General features: G+C 49.5%; 2 protein-coding genes across 4 annotated transcripts; one reads left to right on the top strand and one right to left on the bottom strand.

The window, feature by feature from the left end:
- Nucleotides 1–892: 892 nt before the first annotated feature.
- tnfrsf13b (TNF receptor superfamily member 13B) lies at nucleotides 893–5,060 on the top strand. Of its 2 annotated transcripts, XM_040176331.2 has the most exons (5): nucleotides 893–1,016; nucleotides 1,761–1,895; nucleotides 2,010–2,126; nucleotides 2,458–2,736; nucleotides 4,172–5,060. In XM_040176331.2, the coding sequence occupies exons 2-5, from the start codon at nucleotides 1,781–1,783 to the stop codon at nucleotides 4,423–4,425; spliced, it is 765 nt and encodes a 254-aa protein (XP_040032265.2). In that variant the 5' UTR covers nucleotides 893–1,016; nucleotides 1,761–1,780; the 3' UTR covers nucleotides 4,426–5,060. The 2 variants fall into 2 exon arrangements, with proteins under 2 accessions (XP_040032265.2, XP_077958877.1); XM_078102751.1 differs by lacking the exon at nucleotides 893–1,016 and having other exon boundaries at nucleotides 1,317–1,895.
- Nucleotides 5,061–5,204: 144 nt separating this feature from the next.
- Nucleotides 5,205–16,839, bottom strand: usp22 (ubiquitin specific peptidase 22). 2 transcript variants are annotated; one of them, XM_078102748.1, is made up of 13 exons: nucleotides 16,267–16,826; nucleotides 13,839–13,971; nucleotides 11,649–11,762; nucleotides 11,442–11,543; nucleotides 10,345–10,511; nucleotides 10,085–10,232; nucleotides 9,218–9,320; nucleotides 8,195–8,350; nucleotides 7,633–7,759; nucleotides 7,459–7,550; nucleotides 7,196–7,258; nucleotides 6,779–6,928; nucleotides 5,205–6,694 (listed from the first exon to the last, which is right to left on the bottom strand). In XM_078102748.1, exons 1-13 carry the CDS (start codon nucleotides 16,384–16,386, stop codon nucleotides 6,652–6,654), a joined length of 1,518 nt encoding a protein of 505 aa, XP_077958874.1. In that variant the 5' UTR covers nucleotides 16,387–16,826; the 3' UTR covers nucleotides 5,205–6,651. The 2 variants fall into 2 exon arrangements, with proteins under 2 accessions (XP_077958874.1, XP_077958875.1); XM_078102749.1 differs by lacking the exon at nucleotides 8,195–8,350 and having other exon boundaries at nucleotides 16,267–16,839.
- Between the last annotated feature and the right edge of the window lie 44 nt (nucleotides 16,840–16,883).

Here is a 16,883-nt window from a genome sequence, read left to right as displayed (position 1 = left end):
CTCGTCAGCACAGAAGTTTCCGGTGCCTTCGAACAGCTGCACAGTCGCTCCTCCGGTGCGTTGTTTCAAACCCGAAGGCTTTGCATTCAAGTGCTTTCACGGTCTGCCGTCATCATTATTGTTAATTCTAATTCGAGGACCAAAACAAATCTCTGTTTCACGGTTTCACACCAATAACAAAGTGGCTTTGGTTCACATGTTCCAAGCGCAATACTAACTGTGGACGATGCTTCGGCGTGGTCTCTGTTTAGTTTGACTCTTATTTTAAGCTTCTACCAGAAACAATAGTTTTCACTGTATGTGCACTGATTTGTGAAATGTATTTATTTATTTGAATAACCCCCCCACTGTAAGGTGGATTGATAAAGGCAATATATGCCCCTCTCTGAAAAGTGTAATAGGACTTGTTTTAAATACTAATAGCTATTTAGACACGTAGTTAGAATGCAGCTGTTGTTAAAATGAGTAATCACTCTTCCTGCTATGACAGGTGAAAACTCAAAAAGGTCAAGAAAAAAGAAAAGATGCTTCATGGAACAAAGGAACAAATATTTGACACAAATGTTTTTGAAACAGGTAAGAATAAATAAATTCATGTGTTCTTTTCCTTTTGAGGTAGAAAGTTAGAAAAACTGCCACTCAGGAGGGAAGCTATTCCAAAAGTATTCTGTTGACTTTGACACAATAGCGGGAGAAGATTTACATTTCCGTAAGGACACAACCTCCAACCCAAAGCTAGCGGAAGGTCAAACGTGTCACTGTGAAAAAACAAGCGTCCAAAGGGGTGTGTGTGTGTGTGTGTGTGTGTGTGTGTGTGTGTGTGTGTGTGTGTGTGTGTGTGTGTGTGTGTTGGGTAGGTGGGAGTCTCCTCACACACAGGGGGGGAAGTCCCACACGAGGCACTGAGTGCGTAACCAAATGAGCTACCAACGCTGAAATACAGGCCTACCCCCCCTCTCCCTCCAGCACCCCGTCTTCAGACCGAGGAATCTCCCAGCGCGTCTCCATCTCTGCAGGTGAGTGGTCCCTTCCGTCCCGTCCTTTTCAACCCACAGTGGGTCCCAGCAGCTAAAGGAGCTAAAGCTAAATAAGTCAATAACTACGTGGGAAATAACACTGTCATCATTAGGGTTCATGTGGAAGTAATCACTTTGGTTTTAATAATGGGAGACGTGTCGTATGTGTTCATGATAACGGCACGCTACGCCGATGGTGGCGGTGTGAGAACTACCCGGTGGTGTACTGCAGTGGAGGGCGGAGAGGATTCAAGTCTATGTGTCCTTCACAGTCCGCTGACTCAGCGCTCAACGGAGCGAAGACGACTGCGTTCGAGAACGAAATACACGATTTGTGAAAGGGTGGACGTTTGTGTTTTGTAGCACCAGCAGGGCATGTTGCCGTTGGCCCTCTAACCTTTGAGTCACTGGGCTTTTTACTATGTTCGCTCAAAAGAATTTTAAAAAATGGAAGGCAGGAAAGAGGCAGAGAAGTCCGACGCCAGACCTCCATGCGCCTGTAGTACAGCACAACTTCTCACAATAGGCAGTATAGAGTATATAAAATGCACAACATACTTCCTACTATCATCCCATGTACACATGCGCTGTGTTTTATGGTGGACTTTCTATTCCTACCGGCTTCCTTTACAGCAGGAGGTTGTTACACCCACTGACTCACCACATGAGCAAAATGCCACCGCGCTTCCCTCACCTCTTATCTCTCTGTCCATGTACCTCTGTGTTGTACCCCGTGTTGCTCAGGGCAAGAGTCATCAGGGCTGATGGGTGGAAGCTGCCGTTCTGGTCTGTACTGGGATGGTTTGACCCGACAATGTATTGGTTGTCAGGAGGATTGCAAGCAACCACAAGTCCGCCCCAGTTGCGCCAGTTACTGTGGTGAGTTCACACGGAGACACACACGAATTAGGTCACAGGTACGGAATACACACATTCAAATCCACGGTTCAAGGCTCACAGAACAATTATCCAAATGTTCTTCTTCTGCATCAGAGTCTGCACATTGTAAAGCACGGGATGGGCACTACTACGACATGCTGCTGAAGAAATGTGTGAGGTGCGCTGAGGTTTGTGGCGGACATCCGGCAGAGTGCTCCCAGCACTGCCACAGTGAGTATTGACCCCGCTTTGACCGCCCAACCCTCAAACTCTTGTTACGTAAGGGTAATTGCTAAACTCAACCATCTTGCCACATTTGAGCAAATCCAGGGCGTGACGACCTGTCCTTCTCTTGCTAGTCGAGGTCAACGGCCTCGATGATCTCGTTGGATTTCGTGACCATCAAGGAGCCATTGCGTCATTGGCCCTCCTTATCGTTCTCCCTTTGTTTCCTGTCATCCCTCTTCCCTTAGTGAAAGAATGAAATGCCCTGAAAAATACCATGAAGGTCTTTCAAATATATTCTTCCCTTCCACCCCCTCCACCCCCCCTTCCCCCCTAGCTCCAACACCCCATGTGACCACCAAAACACTCCTGGTTCAAGTTACCCCACACGCACCCAATCCCAGAGGGCTCTTTGTGCCGACGGCCTCGGAGGACTCCACCATCGCGCTCTACTCCCTGCTGGCCCTGAGCATGATGCTGCTGTGCTCCAGCTTGTCTCTAGCCTTTGTGGTCTTAATGAGGCGAGCAAGGGCCAAAACTTCCAATCCAGGACCAAAGGGGGCCAACCTCCAACAGCCGGGCCACGACGTCGGCCATTCAGAGACGAGTTCCAAAGGTTTGTGTGGAATGAATACAACTAAAAGGTTCTTCCGTGCTTTATCCGTCAGTCAAGCTGCAGTCTCTGAGCCCCACCTCCAGCATCCGGAGGCAAGGGGCTTCATTTCTGAGGATAGACAGGACTGCTCGTCACTAGGGTTGCAAAATTCCAGGAATATTCAAAGTTGGAAGCTTTCCACGGGAATTAACGGGAATATATGGGAATATACGGGAATTAACTGGAATAAACTGGAGAGAGATAGAGAGTTTGCAGACATGCATGCAAACAGTTCTAATACAACTTTTAAAAAATACATTTTTTACTTTTTTGACACTTTGTGATTAGAACTTTATTCTTTCATCGAACAACACAAACGTGAACATTGAATAAAAAAGGTGTATTCCCTGTGATCACCACTCCCACATCACCATCACAATGGTTGATGTGATTTGCGAGGCGTGAGTGAGTCAACTTTCTAACATTAGCACGTTAGCCTACGTAAGACACCTGTCTTGACGAGACATCAAGGTAGTAAGACAGCTAGCTTACCGTTTACCGTTACCTAGAACACAGCCAGTACCTCCACTGTACAGTGTCCATGCCGATCTCCCACTCATGTCAGCTCAAAATTCATACATTGAGCTTTTCTCCAACGATGAGCTGTCAGTTTGTTAATGACTAGCAGCTTGTTTGTCTTATCAATAATATATTTACCCCAGTAATATCATCCAAACTTGTGTTCAAATGCAGTAGTTTGGCCTCAATATCCCTGCTATAGTGTAATAAGTTTGCCCAACTCATGCTTTTTGATGGACCCCAAAAGCCGCGAATAATCGAGGTGATGGTGTACTTTTGTGTGGACATACATACATCCTACTCCCACTGCTGTATAAAGTTAGTCTACTCCTAAACTTGGTATTAATATGAACATGGCTTCAGTTTGCAAAATAATCAATATGCTAGGTAATGACAAAGACGTTCAAAAACAGCAGAACGTTTTATGTTTACGTTTATGTTTCTGGCAGACATTTTGTTTTCTTCAAAATTCCCGAGCCAAAATTTGCGTGGAAACTTTCCGGAAACTTTTCGCCCCTTTGCAACCTTACTCATCACTCTCACTTTAATCAGCAAAGTTGAGATACGAGCGCACGGTTGGAGACAATGTTAACGACCGGATTGTTTCACAAATAGCCTTCACGAGCTAACAGTTCCCCAAACAGCCGGCTCGTCAGACGGCAGCAGGTGGCTTCAGCGATTGCGTCTCCACACAGAGAGTTTAGCTGCAATCCACCAGGCCGGCTGACTCAGAGCCAGAGCCTGCTTTTTAATGTACAGTGGACCCCCCAGACAAGTCTTTTCTTTCATTACCTTGCATTTCCAAGCTGTTATGTCTCCAAATATAATTGAAAAATAACACGGCGTGTTGTTCATGCTTCCCCATGTCTTTCCACAGAGCTAGTGACGCATGAGCACACCACAGACCAGGAGCCCCCATATGACGCCAGCCCCACTGAGACCTGCGCGTGTGTCCACTGTTTCCCCGACCTGAAGTCTCTAGGCCAGGGCAACGACAGGCCACCAGCAGCACCCTTCTCATTCTACCAGCAGGCCGTCCTCCACGAACCCCCTTTCCAACATCGAGGGCCTCTGTGGACCGAGGAGAACCTGTGCACCTGTGGGCTGGAGGTACAGGAGGAGGCTGTATGAAGTGAGGCTCATTCAAAGTCTCACAGGACAACGACACATGTGTCCTCAGCTCAGGAGAAGATCGTTGGCGGTTCTCAATCACAGTGAAAAAGAACTGAAAATGGGAGATTGAGTTGACTTGCTAAGATGTTGTTCTGTCCTTAATGATGAGGGTCCATGTGTGACCACGGGCCCTGAGCGAAGAACTGATGAAGATTGGACTGAAGCTTTGCCTCACATGGCCCTCCTTGGTGTTAAAGAGGGTTCACTTCACACAGACCGCTGCTCACCACGTACGCATGCAGCACTGCAGTCACGGTTTCACTGAATCAACGCGCCAGAGGTTACTGACCCCCAACGAGATGATCACAAGAGATACTTTCAGAAACCAGATCGCAGGAAGGAGGCTCTCTCTGTCTTTCTATACATGGATGTTGATTTATCACCTGAACCAGTAAAACACCACAAAGTTGTACTGAGGAGAAGGATTTCTCTGTTAAGGTTTCAAGTTGAAATGTGTATGTGCAAGTACTGTCCCATGTTATGTTTAAATGTGTGTGTGTGTGTGTGTGTATGCGTGCGAGGGGGAAGGGGGGGTGATTCAGATTTCACTTGTACTTACAATGAGGAAAAATAAAAGTTTGATATGAAGAACATCTGGGGAGAAGCTGTTGAACAGTTGGGCCAGTCGTTACTTCAACCCAACAATCCAGCAGACACACACTAACCACGACCTTCCTGACAGGTCACAGAAAAAGTTGATTTTTAAATGATCAATTAGAACAAATTAGAGGCATGGATTTACAGATATATATATTTTTTCTTTCTTTATTTGAGTGTCTTTCCATCACTGTGTCCAGTTGCAGCAGGTACAGGTGTGTGTGTGTGTGTGTGTGTGTGTGTGTGTGAGGAATGACTGACTGGGTTGTTCAGATCCACAGATATAGAAGAACAAAAATCCACTTTGAGGTTTCACCATTTAAGTCTCTTATACATACAAAGTGCACATATATACTTATAGATACGTCAACATGTGGAAAAGAAATCCCATCAAACTGCGATAGCCAGCTCAGATGGCATGCTGAACGCAAGTACTGATTCAGTACAGGAACATACGATACACACGTGTGCGCGCGCACACACACACACACACAATAGCTTTTTTCTCAAAATTCTCTCATTTTAAGCGTAATAACACATATTATACACCTACACTGAGCTTGTCTTTTTGTCCTTTTTTAAAGGGCGCACACACAGACACACAAAATGTGGCCGTTAACCTGAAATAGCATCGCAACAAAGTATATGAAACGTGAAGAATTTGCCTATTTAACACCAAAAAATTTGACAAATTGAAGTCAAACTAAACAGGAAAAAAAAGACAAATAAAATGAAGGCGAGGCAGCAGGTTCGTCAACGTCATCAGCACCTTTTTGGGTGCTTAAAAATTAATTTAAAAATGCACAGACGGCACAATGTAACACAGTGGAACAATGAGAGATTACAGAGCAATCGTAAACAAATGATTTAATTACAGCATGTATAAAAATAGAGAATTCACTGTCATTTATTTCCCCGTGACGGTCGAAAGCAGCATGAGAGGCAGAAGACAACAGATCCTGTGCGTACTCCTTGTTGCCGTATTCCACTGACAACTACGATCCCGCAACGAATGAGTGGAATCCACTGTCCCTCTATCCGGTGCTCATAGCCCCCCCCGCCGCTCTGAACAGAATGAGACAACTTCCGCCCTTGAAATATTTGGTCATCTGCAGGAGTGTGGCTGTGTTAGGCGAGTGTGCTTGTGTCCAGGAGGTAACTGCTTCAGGTGGAGCGAAGAGGGGGGGGACGGGACCCCGTGGAAGGCTGTGACTCCACCTGTTAAAAAACGTGGTGAAGAACTGCATCCGTGATCGAGTAAAACCTCAACAAAAAAGGTGGAAAACAACCTTGCTGCCCCTTTGTGCGTCTCTGGAACAGAAGGACGCCGCTGTGCCAAGCAGGCAGTCAACCCGCGAGTTGCTTCCTTTCCCCTCAGCCGATTATCTTCTTCATCCCCCCCCTGAATTCAAGCAGACCCAAGACCAACCTCCCTCTTAAACCTCTTGCGTTCAGGGTTTGTCCTCTCTGATGTGGGATTAGCGTGTAGGGACGGAGGGGGATTGTTCAGGTGGCCTCGTGTTTGTTTCTGTGTCCCCGCGCGGCCAACCCTCGCTCCGTTACCCGGCTCTCCTCCGCCGAGGGAAACTACTCGTACTCCAGGAACTGTTTGTGATAAAACAAAAGATACCTGGGGAGATGAAAAGAACACAAAGGTCACGTTGCAATATCGCTGATAAAACTCAAACCAAAACGGCTTTTTACCGTCGCTCACCCTTCACTGTCCAGCACGTCCTTGATGCTGGCCTTCGTTATGATGGCGTCGTCACATTTGAACCACTGGTCCTTGTGTTGGCGAATGAAGGTGGTGTAGTGGCCGCTCTCCAGCGTCCCCTGGTGGTTCACCACTGCAAACAGACTGTACCTGGAACAGGTGGAAGGAGAGGCTCAACCAACGGCGCGCTGGGACTAAACACACGTGGTACACGGTGGGATAAATGGTGTTGTAGAAAGGAAAAACAGCCTCTATTACAAGTTGCTTGCCAGAAGTTGAATTTAATTCAGTTCAGAAGACCCCCCACTGCGTTCTAGTGAGGCCTGCTGTCACTGGAGTCACTCATATGACCCCCCGCCCCCCCCCCCGAGTGTGGGAGGGATGTACTGGTTCTCCTGGTTGACATGTTGGCCTTACTTGTTGTCGTTGTTGAAGGGCTCCAGGGTCTGCTGGTACTGCCCGTTCATCCTGCTTTCTTTGCTGAAACACACGTTAGAAAGTCGGTCAGTGGCGGTTTCAGCAAGACTCGCCAGTGGTATTTCCTCTTCTTAAACACGTCCTTTAGGGCCACAAATCCAACCAAACAAAGAGGGAGCATTTACTGCAGTGTGCTTCTCCTCTTCCTTGGAACTGGAAGAACCGGATTGGAAGCGTCGCCATTGTTTGGAGTTCACGCTCACCTGGAGGCCATGAACGGCGTCATGTCCAGCTCCAGCGGGAAGGACACGTAAGTCGTGATCTTGCGCCGCAGTTTGGCTGAATGCTCGAACCTCTGAGAAGGAACAAGGAAACGAGAACACCGCGCTCATAACCGTCGTCCCCCAAAATGTTTCCAGGCGAGGCCAAACTCTTACCTTGACGTGAAAGCAGGCCACGATGGGCAGCTTCTTCATGGTCAGCTGCTTGGTGGACTCCTGGTAACTATGGCAACCACTGCACTTGATCTTAGCGCTGCTGCCGAGGTGCTCTGGCCGGGTGAACCTGGAACGGAAAGGATGAGATTTAGTGCACGTGTGTGTGTGTGTGTGTGCAGGCTCATTGATGCTGCCTGGGGACTCTGGCGGATTTGGGAGGAACAAGAATTTGTTTGCAGGGAACTGTGTTTAACTTGAGGGCTTTGATGTGTTAATTCCAGGAACTAGTTTGATTGTCTCTTAAGGGGCCCGACGCACTAGTGTCGGTCTGCTGCCCCACTTTTTGCAGTGTGTCTGCATCGTCGTCAGCTTTCCAGCTTCTACGTCTTTGGCTGCAGCTCTCTGGCCAGCTGTCAGGCCTTTGTCGGCGCTAATTTGTCGACGGTTTGGCCTTATGATTGCATACGCACGCATGATTTATTCTGGATGGGTGGGGGGGGGGGGGGGGGCTGCACTTCCTTTCCTGAACTGTACGGCAGAAAGAAGTAAACTGATCATCCACCTGCGCAGGCAGTCCGTGAGTGTCGTGGCTCCGGCGGCGTGACTCTCCCCGTTAAGCGCCGAACCGTCTCCGGGGCTGAGGGGCCAGAACGGAGTGGAGGAGCCGGGCAGGTCCAGGCTGATGTCCCAGAAGGGGTCTATGGTGGTGGAGACGCCACTGGGGAGGGAGACCGACGGACACACATATCTCAGCTTGGAGGCGTCGCAGTGGCTCGACTGCACGGCGACAAGAGTTCACTTCAAGGCTTTTCATTCGGACAGACAAGCACGCGGCTAACGCTCTGGGATGTGAAGATAACTCTGCTGCACCTACTTTGCTTCACCACTTCAGATAATAAACCTCTCTACTATGACACAGAAGGTAGAAAAATGTCGACTACTGACTGCCTGACCCGGATTGAGTGATTCAGAAATATGCGGTTAAAATCTGCTCAATATCTGCAGTGCATTTGGCACCATGTTTGGCTTAGATTTTAACATGGAGAATGTGGAGTGAATAATGTATGAATCAGCAGAAGCCTTGCGGCAATAGGGTTTCCTTTAGAGGCCTGGTCTCCCATCAAAGTAAAAAGTGCTGTGGAAATATCAGAAATATTTATTTTTAATGAATCGGCGCTACACTTGTGCACATACCAGGCGAGGTATCTGACCACCGGGTGGCACTAGAGATCAGCTGTGCACTCTGTGCCACTTGAGCAGTTCACTGTTGCTGCAGTGGAGCCGGGCGGCGTGCATGTGAGCGATTGATTGACGGTGCACCGTGGGGCCGAAGGGCCACATCAGGGGATCGGCGAGCTGACCGAGCCGGGATGGTGGGGGACGAGCGCGAGGCTTCTTGTTCAGACGGCACGAGGGGAGGCTCGCCGTTAACACAACGCTACTGTACCGTGCAGACAATGGAGTAGTGTGCGCGCCCTGTGGCTCCGTTCCATTACGCTTTAATCTCCTTATCCTGGCAGGACCGAGGACTCAATTATTTTTTTTCAAGTCTCCTCCGAAGAAGCTCACAGACGAGCGCACTTACTGGCAGACTTGACAGGTGACGTCAGACTGCAGGCCCCCCGTGAAGATTTGGTCGATGATGCAGTTACAGTGGTTGGGGTTGTTGGCTTTTTTCCCGTTGTCGTCTGTGTGGATTCAAACACACAGTCAGTGTACCTCAGCATCTCCGATAGCGGGTGCATCCGTCGCTCTCTTTCTTTCCCTCCTCCTCATCATCCTCCTCCTCCTCCTCTCATCCATTATTGCTTCAACCAGCTCTCCTTCCCTCTCACCGGCACTCCGATGAATGCAGCGTTTATGACACACTTGTGACCTGCGGGTGTGGCCTTCAATGATGAAATGGGACCGAAACAGTTGGAACACCACTGCATTAAATGAAGGATGTTTTCTGAGTAATGTGTTGGAGGCACTTTGTGTTAACCTATACCTGAACTCAGTTGTTATAGCAGGATGTGGTAGCTCTTGTCTGCTTACTAAAATAACTTTTTTCTGCTTTTATTTTACTGTTCTCAAGAAATGTTTGCGCAAATTCCCGTGAGACGGTAGATGTTACACGCATTTCCACCTGTGATAGTGGGTCGTGTGCAGGTGCAGCCCTATGAACATGAGCCCAATGGGCCTGATGGGGCCTTAAGTCCGACAAGCTGCCACTTAACAGACTTCCATCCTCCGCAACCTACAAATATGACTCAAGAAGCACTGAAGGTCTCAAATCTCATAATGTTCTCCGAAACCATAATTTATTGAAACGTTGCATGAAAGACGTGGCTCAGTAAAACAATGGAAATACCTCTGCCAGCGTTGGATCAACCATCACCAAACTTGCAGGACATTTCTTCAAAAGCGCTGGAAATGTTTGATAAAAATGTTGTGTCTGTCTGCGTCCAACCTTTGCAGTGTCTGTGCAGCACATCCAGCGCCGCGATGAGGAACTCGTGGGCGTCCTGCTGCTCGTAGCCGGCCAGGTGGCGGGCGTGGGTCCACACCAGGTGGAGCAGTCGAAACGGGATGTGCGGCGACCGGTGGCCCGAGTAGAACTTGAGAAACGAGGCGTGCGAGTGTGAGAACGGGAACATGGCACTCATCTAGTCGCTCTTCTTCTAGCCAACCAATTCTTTGCGAACGCCATAGAAAACGGGGAAGTGTTACCTCCTGGAAGAGCTGCGACATCTCGCACACCAAACAGGAGTTGCTCTGCATCTCGCATTTGTGGCGGTCGGACAGGAAGAAGTCACGCAGCAGCGGAGTGTGCGTCAGCGCCTGGACGATGCAGTTCATGAAGCACGTGTTGCCCAGGTTTATCAGCCCCCGCAGGCCTGGAGGGTCAACGGGAGGGACGTGAGAAGCAGGTAACAAAGAGCAATGGATGGGAAGGAGGAAGAGGAAGGCGAGAGATTTTGCTGTTAACGGTCTAACACACACACACACACACACACACACTTCAGTGAAACCTGATGTCCTGAGGCAGCGTTGGCAGCACCACAGTCAGGGAAACCCTTGTGAGATTACTGCAGACCAACCCACACACAGACGATGGGAGAGAGGGAGGAATGGGGCTGAGGGACGGCAGAGGGAGGGGAGGGAAGAATGGAGGTAATGTTACCAGCCCGTAGTCCTCCCTGTCCTAGAGACAGTGACAGCTAGCACAGTTAACTGTGCAGCACATCGCTGCCGGCTGCGACGAGAGGTTTGACCTGTGCCAGCCACCCCCCCCCCCCCCCCCCCCCCCCAAGTAGTCATTGTCGCTTCACATGCGGTTCTTCTCTAAAGACACTATTTGCCTAATTGCCATCACCGTAGGTCACCGCGGCCGTTTCAGTGGTCGAGTTGCTAGGCAACAGCTTAGGTCCATGTCAGCTGATGTCATTCACATAAACTGCTGGGGGAAACAAACCTGGACTCGTTTGGAATGTGTAGAACTGTGACGTGGTCCTCAGGATGTTCTTGTCCTCCTTTGTAAAACATTAATCTCTCTCAGAGATAAATAACAATGTTTCCATTGCCTGGATATTGTTTTATTTGAAAGTTTTCAAAATTGCTGTGGCACGTCTTTCGTTTCCAAAGAGGCGCATTCAAAATTTTAAGCTAATGGCTGTTGGGTGAGTGACCTAAAAATTGTCCTTTTACTAAAAGTGCGACCCAGATAGACTTTCAGCTCTTTGCAGCAGCACAACCATCCTACATGACCTTGGTGTGTGTGTGCGTGAGTGTGTGTGTGTGTGTGTGCGAGAGAAAGTGATACAAACCAATGGTACAGTTGGAGGTGATCCTCCTCCTCTTGGGGTTGTGGCGGAGCAGCTCCAGTTCCCTCTTGGTGGGCTCCCACGTGGAGTACTTCTCCCCTACACCTGGAACACACGCGAGTGCAACACACGCTGTAACACTCACCAGAGACGTCATTCAGCTTTCACAGAACGTGTACACAACGGAGGGGGGGGGGGGGGGTCTCGTACCTTGCATTTTCCAGGCTTTCCTCTGTTCCTCTTTGGCAATCTGCTCCATGTCTTTGTCATAAATGTAGTCTTGGCACATGAAACAGTAAATCCCTCCATACAGCAAGTCAATAGCTAGAAGGACAGGAGGGGTAAGAACAAATAATGCATGAGAAAACTGCGAGTCAAACTCAACAGGGGGCCAGTCTGTGCAGCTACTCAGGCATCCCATGTTGCCATGACGCCTTATTACCAGGAATCCCGGCTTATCTGCCAACAGCTATTTGTTAAAACCGTCCAGGAACATTGGGGAGACGCAGAGAGCCTTGAAGAGTCAACTCCTTCCACTGCCTACTCTCCTCACCTGCAGCTATCTGTTTGCAGTTGCCATGACAACCCGCGTGTGTGCATTTCCTGGCGGACATCCTCCGCAGGTATTGCCAAACTAAAAAGGAAGCAAGGGGGAGGGAACGAGGGAAGATGAGAAGAGCGAGGGACGAGCCCAGTGCTAAGGGTGCAAACGGCATTCAGCAAATAGCTGCACGTGGAAACGCATAAAACGGTGGGATGAAGTGGATGGGGCGGGAGAGGAAGCAGGAAGGAGGAGGGGCCATGTGACTAATGGAGGCCAATTCCACAGGGTTCCCTCAAGACAATTTAATTACCTCCTCACCAGACTGCTGAGATCCGTTTCTCACTCGACGTTTTGCAGCATTTGATTGAGCAGTTAACCTAATTAAACACACCATTACACCAGAAGGGTGGGAGGGGGGGGGGTCCATCAGCTGAGCGTTAACGCTGAGCAAAAGAGGCTCGGTCACAAAAACAAACTCTGCGGCAGAGTTGGCCTGCAGGACGCCGCAGTGCATCGCACTTCACTTCACTTCGCTGAGAGCAGCCTGGTTCTACCATGAGGAGGGGACAAAGACATCTGTGAGGTCTGCTTTCCGTCCAGTGGTCTTAAAGACAACACAAGGCTGTACAGATGTTGCAACGCTACATCTGTATGCAGCTTCCACCTAAAAGAAAAACAACGCGTGCTTTATAGTGAACCATGCTGTGCCTTTTCACCCTGGCCGGCTCAACTTGTTTGCATGACTGAAGTGACGTCCATTGAAATTCATATAATGACAGTTAATATTGTGCATTTTCTTCACCTGCACATACATAAATGCAGCGACGATAATGCCCCTCGCGGCATGAATACAGTGATCTACCTTGTTTGCGATTCCATCGGCATCCCTCTGCACCCCGTGCTGCTCTGCTGAATATCCGTCCCCTACGCCCGAGGCCCCCCCAACCCGCACTGAGGCGCTTGTGTTTGTCGTTTCTCTTGTCACCAAACTGTAAAAATCCACCCTTCTTTTATTGAGACAAACAGATCTCTCCCAGTCGGCGCAGCAAGCGCTCGCCAACGAGAAGCGACCTTGGTAACACTGAGAAACGCATGCTTTGGTTTCTTTTTAAAAAGTATTATATTTGTGGCTTATATGACAGTATTGAGAGCGTGAGAGTAGAACTGGGGAAGGGGGATGTATGAGAGAGACGGATCATATGTAATACATCGTCCCGAGGCTCAAACACTAGGCGAGAACATGTCAACGAATCCAGAGCAGATTATTCCTGTGGGTCCCGGACGTTTCACCTCGTCTGACTTGGAATAGTAATAATCCCATCAAAACAGGGCGGGGGCTGATCTCATTTCTGCTCTTCCCCCCCCCCACACGCCCCTGAATGTTTCAGAGGAATCCAAAAACACCAATAAAGACCACCATGCCCCCCGGTCCTCGACTCTAATGGGACACCTGAATCCTCTGCAAGGCTTTCGCACCACGTTGCGATCGAGCTGCAGCAGGTCGCACGATGAACGCTCTCTCTGTTGCTCTCGGTATTTCGCCGCTTGATTGAAAGCCTCACAGAACGCAGAGTCACCCCGACCGGGAAGGTGACAAAAAGACGTTTGACATGTAACGAATGGACGGTTCAAATATCGATGCGCTCAGGGTGTTTGTCACCCGGGTCACTTCTCCATTGGCCCTTTAAGCCGCCTTTGTTTTCCGAGAGAAGTGTTTGCGTGGTGTCTGTTCAGCGGGCGGGACCAACATATTTCAGCTAAAGGGAGCTAATTGCAGGTGTGTATGTCCAGTGTGGCGCCATGTGCACCGCAGAGCCCCGTGTGCACCAGTGTGTGTGTGTGTGTGTGTGTCGTACCTAAGTTATGCTTTTTGCTCTTGGCGTGTTCGTGGATGTGGTTTTTGGCAAAGCAGCCGAAGAAGACACAGGAGAGGCAGGAGTGGAGTCTGTTGAGGTGGGCACCGCACATGTGGCAGATACACGACTTGGCCTGTGAGGAAAGGGGGAATGAAGGGTGGTGGGGGGGGGGGGAGGATTATCACAATTGTTTTTACTGAGTGGTGTCAATCTATTTGTATTTACAACATCGACATGGACACAGAACAGGCACATCCATCCCTCCGTGCACAAGTGCTGAGATCGTACATGTCTTTATGAAAAGGTATCGATGTGGAACAATGGCTTCTCCAACTGCCAGTGTTACAGCTCTATTCATGGAGACCGTAATCGTCCATCGTCCACTGTACACAGGGACACACAGTCGTGCTGCTTGGACAAACCCCCTGCCTGAGCTCTGTCCATGTTACATTTCTGCAGGGCGCTGCGATGACATCGACGACATCTGTCGGCAGCACGAAACGGGAGAAGAGCAGCAGGAGGTAATGGGCCGTAAAGATCCCGCTTCGTAGTATTAGTGAGGATATTATCCCCCGTCGGGCCGGATGCAGCAACATCCGTCTCGCCCATTGGAGGCGAAGGCTTTCCCTTTGTCCAGAGGAGGGGGTTTAAAAGGGACATTCCGTCAAAAATACTGTGCGGTCATAACGGAAATGGGACAAGTGGTTGTTGATGTTTGAAAACAACGTGCACGTTCTTCAGGCCCCGCCCCGTAGCCACAATGTCACCCCCGACTTCGGATTTGATCATCACACAGAGCGAATGGGAAGACTTTGCATTGACCTTCTGGCTTTGGTCCCACTTTTGTGTTGCTGAACAGCCGTGGTTCAGAGCAACAGGAGACCGTCTCTACAGGACTTACAGAGGAAACAGTGCAGATTCTGACAGCTCAAGAGTTCTAGTGGGAAGAAGGATTATTCACAAACAGAAACATGTGGACGGGTACGCATTTCCTCGTGGCGATCCGGAACGCATCATCCTGCAGGGCTTCGGTCAGTGCTGCACTGCGGATTCCTCAAAAAAAAAAAAGGTTTTGTGGTGGGCTGTTAAAATTCAATGCGGCCATTATTCACGTGATTGGGAGTGCAGCCTTCCATCTGTGCCCGAAGTCAGTCGGGTGCAGACAAAGGACAAAGACTAACACCATTTCAAGTCGACCCTAGGAGGAAGCCCAATAGCTCAGCGCGGAGTGGAGAGTGAATGAGGATATTTCTCCTTCAAAATGATAGATGTCAGATGCCCCCCCAGGTGTAGTGTGTAGTTCACATTGGTCCTCTGTAGCCAGCTAACCAGAGGGAATACAATAGTGGAAGCAGCAACAATAAAAGATGGGTTAACACACAACGTTTCCCCTGAGGATATTAATGCACGGTAAGCTTATGGGTCCTGAGATTTACTCCCATTCTAACACACACACGCACACACACACACGAATGCATACACTGGGAGTTACTGAGCCTCCCGTCGAATGGGCTTTCTGTGCATGCCTACATTGTACAGACATGTCCTCGGGCAATGAAAATATGGCACTAAAGGGGCATCTAAAGCACTGCAGGGGACGTGAGCCCATCTGCCCGTCTGTGGAGTCGGGTGGGGGACAGAAAATCAGCCAATCACAACAGAAGGAGATCCTGCAAATATTGAACCCCATTTATTTCAGTAAACATGCCCCCTGGGCTGCTAGCGTCCCCTGATCCCATGGCAGATGACAGGAGACGGGGAGCTGTCCCAGAGCACATTTAAATGCATGAGTGCATGCATCTTGCACACGCACTCAATAATGACACGGCCATAACATGCTAATATTTCGCACATCTGCGCTTTATCCGCGTGTTTTGTGGATGTTTACAGTATGTAGGACTGGATAAATTATATTTTATTCTGCTTTACCAGTGATACCGTCCCGCTGAGCAGATACAGGAGGGATGCATCAGTCGTTTTTTGCTGGGGGGGTGAATGATAACACGTCGAGTATGCTCGAGTCAATTAAGCCCCCCCCCCCCCCAAACGAGGGAATGCCACCGTGAGATGCTGCAGTCTGCTGGTGGAATGAAGAGGAGCCAATGCAAATAGATGCTTTCTGATATGTTATCCGGTCTCTTTGTTTTTCGCAAGCTAACGTCCGGCTGTGCGGGGTTAAGCGGGTTTTATGCGGGGAGCTCGCTTCAGCAGCGAGCCTGTCATGTGCGGTTTGTTCTACCTGGGGAGACACTCTGTACGGTGCGCGGATTTAGTATTTGACTGGGACGAAACTACTTGGGCATTCGGCGTGTTGTTTTGGAAGGGCTCGGCTCACACACAAACAAGCGCGCGCGCACACACACACACGCACACACACAGTCCGTCGCACGTCAGATTCGGATCCACGGGTCCGTTCGTCCCTCGTTACCTTGCGTTTTCTGGTCTCGGCTGAACCGCTCCACACGAAACACTGATAAATGACCCTCAGGTTCTGCTTCCAGTTGTCCACTTTGAAGCCGTTGGCATGGGGGCAGCCCGCGGGACTCATGGTGGTCACAGCACCGGGCTTTTGCGTCCTCCGGGCGACGAAACCTGCTCGAACGCGGACCCAGTCGGAACGGGCTGGTGGGCTAGCTTGCCCGGTTCGTTATCCACCGATTGCGTCGTTCCGGCTAACTTGACATGGTTGCAGTAACGGAGACACGCGCAGTAGAAAACAAGAATACTATTTGTCACATATCGCCCAGTTGCAAATGAGTGGTCGTTAACTCATGTCAACCGTAGCGCTGTGTGTGAAGCTCCTCGCGTTCGATTAATTAACCGTTACATGTTAGCAAGCTGGCTAAAGTTGATTAGCAGTGGAATTTCAACAGTAGCTTCCACGGTGAGTGTCGTCAAGACCCACCTCATTCATAACGGGCGAACCAATGAGGAACGAGCGCTGCACATGAGTGGCGTGTGCCAGCTTTCTTTCTGCAATCAAGTCCCGCCTCAATGGAGGGGACGCTGCGAAGTGATTGGCGCGATAGTCCCGCAACCCGCATC

This window comes from Gasterosteus aculeatus, chromosome 5 (genome assembly GCF_964276395.1).
Source record: "Gasterosteus aculeatus chromosome 5, fGasAcu3.hap1.1, whole genome shotgun sequence".
Taxonomy (NCBI): domain Eukaryota; kingdom Metazoa; phylum Chordata; class Actinopteri; order Perciformes; family Gasterosteidae; genus Gasterosteus; species Gasterosteus aculeatus.
The sequence above is the reverse complement of the archived record's forward strand: the minus strand, read 5'-3'. Positions and strand labels throughout refer to the sequence as shown.

What these genes read in the sequence shown, in the direction of transcription:
- usp22 (XM_078102748.1), bottom strand. Translation starts at nt 16,386, where the DNA reads ATGAGTCCCGCGGGCTGCCCCCATGCCAACGGCTTCAAAGTGGACAAC. An exon ending in CTCACGGACTGCCTGCGCAG is followed by an intron (nt 7,760 to 8,194) that starts GTGGATGATCAG and finishes TTTCCGTTCCAG; the next exon opens with GTTCACCCGGCCAGAGCACC. An exon ending in CCCTTCAACAACGACAACAA is followed by an intron (nt 6,929 to 7,195) that starts GTAAGGCCAACA and finishes CACCTGTTCCAG; the next exon opens with GTACAGTCTGTTTGCAGTGG.
- tnfrsf13b (XM_040176331.2), top strand. Translation starts at nt 1,781, where the DNA reads ATGGGTGGAAGCTGCCGTTCTGGTCTGTACTGGGATGGTTTGACCCGA. An exon ending in CAGTTGCGCCAGTTACTGTG is followed by an intron (nt 1,896 to 2,009) that starts GTGAGTTCACAC and finishes CTTCTGCATCAG; the next exon opens with AGTCTGCACATTGTAAAGCA. An exon ending in GTGCTCCCAGCACTGCCACA is followed by an intron (nt 2,127 to 2,457) that starts GTGAGTATTGAC and finishes CTTCCCCCCTAG; the next exon opens with CTCCAACACCCCATGTGACC.